At 34.2% G+C, this 9,790-nt stretch overlaps 2 protein-coding genes across 5 annotated transcripts; both read right to left on the bottom strand.

Moving 5' to 3' along the window:
- Window positions 1-636: 636 nt before the first annotated feature.
- Window positions 637-5,278, bottom strand: LOC8273789 (protein SAWADEE HOMEODOMAIN HOMOLOG 1). Of its 4 annotated transcripts, none has more exons than XM_002515928.4 (9): window positions 5,133-5,278; window positions 4,631-4,716; window positions 4,493-4,538; window positions 4,264-4,402; window positions 2,866-2,926; window positions 2,128-2,179; window positions 1,791-1,934; window positions 1,134-1,253; window positions 637-991 (listed from the first exon to the last, which is right to left on the bottom strand). In XM_002515928.4, the coding sequence occupies exons 1-9, from the start codon at window positions 5,163-5,165 to the stop codon at window positions 947-949; spliced, it is 726 nt and encodes a 241-aa protein (XP_002515974.2). In that variant the 5' UTR covers window positions 5,166-5,278; the 3' UTR covers window positions 637-946. The 4 variants fall into 4 exon arrangements, with proteins under 4 accessions (XP_002515974.2, XP_025012571.1, XP_048233732.1 ...); XM_025156803.2 differs by having other exon boundaries at window positions 1,134-1,234; XM_048377775.1 differs by lacking the exon at window positions 5,133-5,278 and adding an exon at window positions 4,919-5,115.
- Window positions 5,279-5,597: 319 nt separating this feature from the next.
- On the bottom strand, window positions 5,598-6,642 carry LOC107261001 (uncharacterized mitochondrial protein AtMg00810-like). The gene is made up of 3 exons (XM_015717316.2): window positions 6,561-6,642; window positions 6,263-6,397; window positions 5,598-6,073 (listed from the first exon to the last, which is right to left on the bottom strand). The coding sequence occupies exons 1-3, from the start codon at window positions 6,640-6,642 to the stop codon at window positions 5,598-5,600; spliced, it is 693 nt and encodes a 230-aa protein (XP_015572802.2).
- Window positions 6,643-9,790: the final 3,148 nt, after the last annotated feature.

Here is a 9,790-nt window from a genome sequence, read left to right as displayed (position 1 = left end):
ACTAATTTTTTAACATCTAATTATAATTGTACATGGGCTCTTAGTATGGCAACTCGACTATTCTTTTATGTATATGTATGTTCAGATTGTGGCTTAATTATCGTCCGATTTACCATTTCAACTAATCAGAATTAATGCTCAGTTATTTAAAGAAAAGTAATTTTTGATCCATGACATGGTTTATGATACAAATCCAATTTATCTTACTTGAATGTCTTGTTGTTGTGGAGGATGAATGGCAGCAAATCCATTCCCATTGGCAGCAAAGACAAGCATATAGCATGAAAAGACGAGTTTTTATTGACAAAGCAAAAATTTACCTTCTAACTTAAAAGAGGTCAGTACTCTACTTCCCTATTCGACAAAGCAAAATTACCTCCTCCTACTTGCAGAAACAGCACCGGGGAAAAGGATAATATTATGATAAATTCGAGGACTAAGGTGGAGGAATTGGATTAACGACTTGCAATTGCATTAGCATTTTAAACATCAAAATCTTTTATTTCTAACGTTCCAGTTTCATTGTGTGCCATCTTATGCCATGCTTGTATAAAATAACTTGTTTTTATCTCAAGAATTCTAATATCCAAGTTTGTTTCTGAAAAAGCTAAATCAAATTTAGGACAATCCGAAGACTTGGACTTTAAAATAGATGTCATTTCAACACAAAATATTCAAGACATTGAATTGTAAGAACATACCAAAAAATTAAGGATTACTCTGTAGAGATAGAAGCTTGTGCCAAGATTGCATTCCTTTTGCAATTTCATTGCAAACGACTCGGTGCCTTTTGTTTTTCTCTTTTCCTTTCTGTTTTCTGGCACTTCGGATTTTAAAAGAGCTCCACGGTAAAGGAGCAAGTTTTTTTAACTCAAGACACCATCTCAAGTCTTTACTGGATTGCCCTTGGAGACATCTCTCTTCTTGGACGTTCAGCAGGCCAAATCTATTGCGTCGGTCTGCAGCACAACCTCTCTAATTGAGCAGCTTCCTGTTGTCCACACATTTTCAATTTTTAAGTAGGCAAGATATTTGCTTGTAACTTTAAGATAGTTGAGACTAAAAAGAAATGGTGATCTAAAGCATAGAGTGATGCATATAGTGAGTGAGAGTCTGCATATGCTAAATTTTACCTCGGTGTTGTCATGGTCATAACGAACAACAAAGATGCATCTGCAGCTTGCAGCCTCATGTGGTCGCCTTTGGATTCCCACCACATGTGCATCACAGTAGACTGCTTGATCAAAGCGCTCCTGTTAACAAGACATGAGCACCAAAAGCTAACAGAGAAAAAAAAAAAACAAGGAGAACTCCTCAGGATGAGGGGTGGGCAGGATTACAGTGCTGTTCTCATCTCTCGTACTTACTAGTACAATTACCTCAATCTGCTTGCAGGTGTAACTCACTGTTAAGGATTCACCGGCATTAAATAGGCGATTGACTCGAGAGTAACAAAAGGACCTAAGTACAAAAGTCGGCCTAACTAACAACACAACAATACATCTATAGGAGCACCAGAGATGAGTATATAAAGGTGCTTGTAAGCTTCTACTAGAAGCGGTTTGATTCTATTATTTTTTATTATACTCAAGGTTAGTAATGAATTAAGGGATATGATTTCTAAGTAATCATGGGAACTGAACTGTATATTGGTGGATACTGTCAAGTATAAATTGTACGTTAAGTTCCAAAATTATTGTTTCTGTTCAACTCCTAGATCAGTGATTGCTTCCCTGTTACTAGCTTTTAAGAATTTTATATTGAAAGAAATGATGAGAATAGAAATGTACCCTAAAGCACAGTACAAGATCTCCAACTTTCACCCTGTGACATTCTGAAGGTTCTAAGGGAATAGATCGTTCTCGTACTGCTCTTTTCACATTGACCCACTCATCATCTGTATTACGAAACCCAGAAAATCTTACGCGCGCTTCCTGCATTGCAGAAACAGATCCAAAACCTCTGTCAGGTTAAACACATGATGATGTCTATACCAGGAAAAATAAAATTTAAAAACCAAAATCTAATGCACAAAACCCTTGTGAGCTAAATTACATGAAATTCACCTAGTATTTAGAAAACGTGGTATGACTGAAGAAATATGTCAGTATTATAGAATACTCTTACAAGTTCACCAGTACTAAGAACTCTGTAGTTGAGGAAAGCAGCAACATCATACCTGGAAGACAGATATGGTTATAAGTGGTGGTTCAATACAGATATAGAAGCATGAATTTGCAAAATTGCTACAACATACCAGTAATCAATCTCTGCTGACTACAATTTTTGAGATCTCACACCTTGTGAACAATTAAACGCGTATATTTGCTATACTTTAGGTTATACATTTATTTACTATCATGGGAAAAGATGCAATATAAGAGACTAAACTTCTGCATGTCAGAATAGCAGTCAAAGGTTCAAGACAAAGTCTGAAGAAAGGAGAAATTACCAAAATTGACTATGCTTGTAGTGAGGGAAAAAAGTGAATCTGTATATATCTGAAAAGGTTTTTAGCTTGAAAGGAAGATAGGAATTACCCTTTTTGTTACCTTCCTCTTTTCGCCACCCATGGTAGAAAAGTAAATAAAGAAGTGGGAGGCAAAAATTGGGTTTTGTTGGTCCAGTTTTGCCACCTAAATCCAATTATTAACCACTGTAGTAATTTGGATGTTCATGCTTCATACTGAAGCCATCATAAAGTTTAAGTGTCCAGGAAGAATGAGACAGCCATTGTCATATATCATATATTCCATAATGTGCCCGATAAGAAATGCATCACTCCAAAAGGAAGGATTTGAAAACATAAGCAGATTAGCAATCAAGCTAAAAGTTTTGCATGTTTACTAGCAGATATGTTCTCACCAAGCATTGTCTCTTGATGATCTAGCTTCAAATATTAACTCAGAGAGATCGGTGACCTTACCTGTGAAGTGTTGACATTTGCTAAGTTATAAATGCATCTTGAAAAAATAGAAAATTGAGAGGTAATAATGGTATTTATAAACAGACAGAAATTTCCAAATTCACAACTACCCTAAAATACTTCTATAGATAATGCAGGCAAAATCATAGTGGGTCCAGGATTATAACTGAAAATTTTGTTGCAGGAGATTTGCATAGAAGTCTGGAAGTGATACAACCTCATTGATGTTTGAAACATGTTGCAACATAGATTTAATGAATAACCATTTAGAAGCCCAGATGGACAGGACAGAGCAATATTGATCCACGTTTCAGGCACAAATAAGAATAAACCTACCAGTTCACCAAAAGCAAAAGGGACAAAAGTGGATATCCAGAAGAAGAACTTGGAAACAAATTGTTGAAAATCAGAGGCACAATTTTTGAACTTATCTAATAGAAGACAAAGCATAGTACATAATAGATCGAGGCAAGTGCAAAAAATGGATAGTAACTTACACAGCTACAAAAACGAGTTGGTGAACAAAATAACTTAAATTACAGATGATTCGTCTAGTAACTGCATTATATGTGATTTAGCAATACATCATAGGGTTTTGTGACTACTCAGTTTCCCTTCTGTTTTATAGACTTTGGCTGCATTTCATAAATTCATCCTTCTTTTAGCTTCCATATCGGAAAAGACTCTTTAGTCTTTACTACAAAGTCTTTAGTCAATATTCTAAATTTACTTCTTCAAATGGGAATTGTTTTCAGAAATTCATAGTAGCAATGAGCTAGTTACCACTTCATACCGACATGGCCCAATTCAGTTTGACATCAGGCCACTACTTTTGGGAGCTCTCACCTACCAGTAAGCCTATATGAATTATATTCATGAAAATTCACTCTAGATCACTTGAAAGGCACACAAGTAAATAATTTCATCCATGTGTTCGCATATAACAGATTGATAAGGCTGTATTCAATGCCAATATCTTGAACTCAATGCCAACTAGCTTCAAGAGGTTATGGTCATTGATAAGAACCTAAACCGTAAATCACTTGCCCAACCCAATTGGCTGTTGCGTACTACTGTCTAAGCAAATCTTGATGTATATTACAACATGGTTATATTTTTTCTGTCACATTACAAAGAAAGCGACATTCACATTCATGACATGTTTTAAGCGTACAAGTTTATCGAGTTTAGCACTGAAGGGTAAGATAACGGTGTTAGTTCTACTCAACGTTTTTACATAAGTACTATGAAGATTCCATGCCAAGAAGTTGAATTACAGGGGAAAAACATTAAACATAATCTTAATTATAAATCTCTAATGCCAGGTAAAGAATGACCTTTAGAATTTCGAGAACTTTCAGGTGCATCACTTGAAATCTTAGCATTAGAAAGATCAACGAATAATTTCAGGGACAAAGGTGAAGGAGAGACTCTAGGTCTTGATTCCTTTTGTCTATCCTCAAACCAACTTTGTACCTAGAACACAAGACGAGCAGGTTATTATTATATATGAGCTCAACTATTGAAAAAGAGACTTGCTTTTTAGGGAAAACAAAAATGAGAAACCTGTTCCCATGTTATTGCTGGCTTTCCTGCGCGATTTGCCGTGAAACTGAAACATATAAAGTACTGTCTTATTTAAGAAATATATTTTTATAGGCTTTAAATTTGCAAAAATAGTAAGTTTAACTAAAATAACCTCACCTAAAACTAGTTGCAAGCCTCTCGCAAAACTCTGAATCTAGTGATTCTTCTCCTAACTCCTTGTAAATATTTTCCATTTCCACCATCTTCCAACAAAACGCAAAGTAAACAAGCAAGTTAGCTAACACTAAAAAAAAGAAAAAAAAAAAAGAAACTAAAAGGGGTAACTAATGACATTCAATTCAATTCTCTATCTATTTGGTAGAACTGTCTATTTTATCCTCAAGTTACATTTAACATAAAATACCAGCGCCTATGAATTAGTTTCTGTGAGAAACCATTAATCACCTAATTAGCATAACATCAAAGAGAAACCAATTAAAGAAAAATAATGATGGATAACGATGATACACAAAAGCACCGAAAATAAGCAAGAAATTTTGAGCTTTTGAAGTATACAAATTTGAAGAATATGAAGGTGAAAATGATAGACCCAGATAAAATAAATTAACACCCCATAAAATTAAAATACAAAAAAGAACAGGACTGAGTTTTATTGTACCTCAGCAAGTGTGAACTCAGAAGGAGAACCCATAACTAACCAAAAGAGAGACTGTGCTTTTTGTTTTGCGATGTTGACAGGGTTTTGTGTTGTTGTAAGAGAGGTTTCTAATGTTTCTCTTGTGTGGGGTCTCCTGTGGCCACCTAATTCATGACTCGCTGTCATTAGAGAAATAGAATATATATAATATATATATTTTTTAAATTTAAAATTTTTAATATATATTTAATTTTTGATACATAAATTTTTTATTTTTATATGTATATTTATTTTTGATATATAAAATTTAAATTTATATGTAATTTTTATATATTTTACTAATTTTTTGATTAAATAAATTGCATTCCTATTTAAACATTAACTATAATGCTGAACCATAACATATTAGTTATTTTTTATTTACTATCTTAATTAATAAATAATCATTGCACGATATTCAACTTCTGAACTTCTTGCACCTGTACTCTACTTTTTAGATTTCCAGCTCACTAAAGAATTACCAATAAATATGCAAAAGCTAGATAAAGATTTTCTTATCTCAATGTAGCCTGCCCAATTACTATAAGTGTAACTCCTTAGTTTTAATTCTGAGTTTGTAGACATAAAGATACCTTGACCAGAAGCTGTTTTTAGATATCTCAATACCTTAAAAGCAGCCTGTAAATGGACTTCTGTTGGTTTATCCATGTATTTAGTCAAAACATGCACAACATAACTTATGTCAGGTCTAGTCAGAGTTAAGTGTAACAATTTACCCACCAATTTCCTGTACTCAGTAGGATTCTTCAATAAATTCTCATCAGTATGTGCCAATTTGTGATTAACTTCTATAGGAATAGAAGAAGGCTTAGTTCCTAAGTGACCAAATTCCTCCAAAAGTTCAAGGACGTACTTCCTTTGACAGATGGATATCCCAAATCTTGATCTGGCTATTTCAAGCCCTAAAAAGTATTCCAAAATACCAAGATCCTTTAACTTGAATTTAGAATTCAGAAACCTTTTGAGATCATCAACTAGGCAGTGGTATCACTATCTATGATGATATCATTCAGTGAACTTAGTGTTTCATTACCTTGATTCAAGTTAAAGGCCATACAATGATTTATGTAGTTTGCAAACTAACTGGATACCAGATTCATGTCCCTTGGCTAGCTCCCCTTGAAGTTGATATCCAAGAGGTAACTCCATCAAAGCATCCTCATATAGATCTCCATTCAGAAAGGCATTATTAATGTCAAGTTGAGAGAGACTCCAACCATGAATAGCTACTAAGCCAAGAATAATATGACAGTGGCATGTTTTTCCACTGGACTAAAAGTCTCTTGATAATCGAATCCCTCCCTTTGAGTGTAGCCTTTAGCTACCAATCTTGCCTTATATCTCTCCAAGGATCCATCTAAATTAAATTTAGCCTTGTAACCCACTTACAACCAACTACCTTTTGTGTGACGGGTAAAGGGACAATGGTGTAGGTGTTATTTAATTCTAATGCATCCAATTCATCTTTCATGGAATTTCTCCAGTAATCATAATGAATGGCTTGATTATAAGTGGAAGGTTCAAAGACATATGCAATAGAACAAATGAATTTGTGATGTGTAGTAGAAACATGATCATATATGATATAGTTTTCCAAAGGATGAGATGTAGAACATAAAAATGAAAATGGAGAAGAAGTTAATAATGTTGTGTGATGATCCTTGAGATAAGATGGTGGTTGCCTAGGTCGAGTACTATGTCTAGTTGGAATGGGAGGCGATGAAGGGGGTGAAAAAGGATATGGTGATGATGGAGTGTCAATAGTAGGAGCTAGAAAGATTGGAAGAGGTGATGATGAATGTGTTGTGGATGATGTATTGGGTTCAAGTAACTCATTAGGATTAGGTGAATGAATAGGAGTTTAGGGTCTGGAATGAGGGACAAAAGAATTATTGTTGAGTGAGGTGGTAAAGTTAAAGATAGACCTGAGGAAAATTAGGAATTGGTAAAGCATAAATTATTCGTGACTTGCAGATTGAAAAGGAAAAATACTTTCATGGAAAACAACATCCCTATAAATCAAAAACTTGATGACTTTCCAAATCATATAGAGTATAACCTTTAATTCCTATTAGGTATCCAATAAAAACACACATTTTAGATTCAGGATCAAATTTTCTTCTGTGAGAGGCAATATTTACTACAAAAGCTAAACAATCAAAAGATTTAAGATGTTTGTAATTAGGTGACTATTTAAAAAGAATCTCAAAGGGAGTCTTGTTATGAAGAAGAGAAGTAAGTGTTCTGTTAATTAGGTGAATAGTAATGAGAATTGCTTGTCCTTAGAATTTTAAAGGCATTGAAGAATGAAATAAAAAGGCTCTAGCAACGTTCAAGATGTATTGGTGCTTATGTTCAACTATCCCATTTTGTTGAGGCATATAGACACAAGTTTTCTGATGGATTATGTCATTGGTGGAAAAGAGACTTGGTTTGAAAAAATTCTATGCCATTGTTTGTTCGAACAACTTTAATCTGTTTTTGAAATTGAGAGAGAACATGTTTATGGAAGTGAGGTAAGAGGTGAGAAACTTCAGATTGGTGCTACATTAAAAATACCCAAATTGCTCTAGAACAATCATCCACAATGAATAAAAAATAATGGTTTCCATTAAGATCAGCTTGAGAATATGGTCCCCAAACATCAATGTGAACAAGATAAAAAAGGTTCTTACTAATATCAGTATGCTTAGGAAATGACAATCCTTTTTTTTATAGCTTTGGGACAAGTAAGACATGGATCACAATTTGTATCTAATTTTTCTGTAACTAAAGATGATAAGGTAGGAAAAGACTTAAATCTATATGACCCATTCTATGATGCCAAACTTTGCATTGACAATATAATAAACATTAACTTTTTCAGTTTTGCTAACATAAGGATGTTTTGGTGTAGCTGGAACAAAGACAAAAGAAAAACTGGATTTGTCAAAAACTTGAGGATCAAAATCTTGCCGGAGGTAGTATAAACCATTTCTCGTTTCAGCCAGTCCAATCGTCATCCATGAGGAAAGGACCTGGATGAAACAGAGATGAGAAAGAAATATAGGACAAAAAGAATTAGTTGAAGTCAATTTGCTTACAAAGATAAGATTGAAGGCAAAACAAGAAATGAGTAAAACATTAGTTAAGGACAACTGACTAATGGAAACATTTCCAATATGAGTTACTTGAACCTCTACATCATTTGGCAATTTAACATAACAATTATGCACTTGCTGATATGAGGTGAATGAACTGAATGAACATGCAATATGGTCGGTGGCACCAGTGTCCACAATCCAGGGTGATTGAATGAATTTGGTTTGAACTAAGGAATTAAAAGTATTGAAACAAGTAGTGGTAAGAACAGATGAAACAATACCTACCATGTTAACTATAGAGTTGGGGTTCAGTAAAATACATATAACCAATTTCATTTATTTTCTTTACATTTTTTCTTACTATATTGTTATTTTGTCTCATCAATTTTATTTATATAATATGACAAGATATTAATATATCTTATCTTTAACTGCTATTATATTACCGAAAATAATTAAATATCAAGTCGGAAAAGATTTTAGTAATCAAAGCTCTATTAAATTATAATCTCTTTATAATCATAAATTTTATTTAGTCTTAAGTGTGTAGGTATAAAGATATTTTACAGTATTTTGTTCTTTCATGTTTAGCCTAATTCTCGATCATATTTGTAACTCACAACTTATAAACAGGACAAGTAAACACTTTCTTGGAAAATGCTTGCCACGACCCCATCTGTGGGCCCGTGACCGGCACTAGGAAATGGGTAGGCGTAAGGCCACCGAATCCCGTAGTAAGCCTGACACTCACTGACTTAAACAAATCTCATCTCAATTAATACTATTGATTCCACAATTTCGTAACCATTAAATTTACAATTAATTCGGTCTGCCAGAAAAATTAGGCGAGACCCGAAACTCATAAAATTTACAACTGATACATCTACTATTACTACTGCGGAGAATCTCAGATTTTACAAATTAACATACCAAATCAAATACACCACCCGATGATGAAGAAGTCGGGTTACTGAGTAAGAGTCGCGAGAAGACTAACAGTCACGAATCTGAAAAAAAGTAAATTGAGACTGTCAGTCTCGAGAGTGAGTTAAAATCAAATAATCTAGAGACTATTGCAGTCTTCACATAAATATTAGTTATTCGAATCAATATATCAAACCCTGAACATAAACACAAATCATAATATCATCATACCATAATAGAAAAATAAATAAATAAATAAAAATATATTTTTACTTTTACGGGACGAGTGGCTCAGTAGAACCCTAACCCCAAATTCTAGTAGCCTTTTTGGCTCTCTTAATCCAACAGGTCTGGCGCCCAGAGAGCAAGCTCGATCAGGGTCCTTACCTCCAACCTGAACACTTGAATTCCAAATAAGCCAACGCCCAGAGAGCTTTGCTCGATCAGGGACCTTAACTGCGGCAATCAACTGAACTCAGCCTAGAGAGCAATGCTCGATCAGGGCAAATAAATCCATAATAATCTTATCTCCATGATCATTACCGGTGCGCACGCGGTTCTGATGTAACCCATTCAGGTGGCATGTTCTACGAAAGCCACATTTTCCAAAAC

This window comes from Ricinus communis, chromosome 8 (assembly GCF_019578655.1).
Source record: "Ricinus communis isolate WT05 ecotype wild-type chromosome 8, ASM1957865v1, whole genome shotgun sequence".
Classification (NCBI taxonomy): domain Eukaryota; kingdom Viridiplantae; phylum Streptophyta; class Magnoliopsida; order Malpighiales; family Euphorbiaceae; genus Ricinus; species Ricinus communis.
Note: the sequence above shows the minus strand (reverse complement) of the source record. Positions and strands in the feature narration are given on the sequence as shown.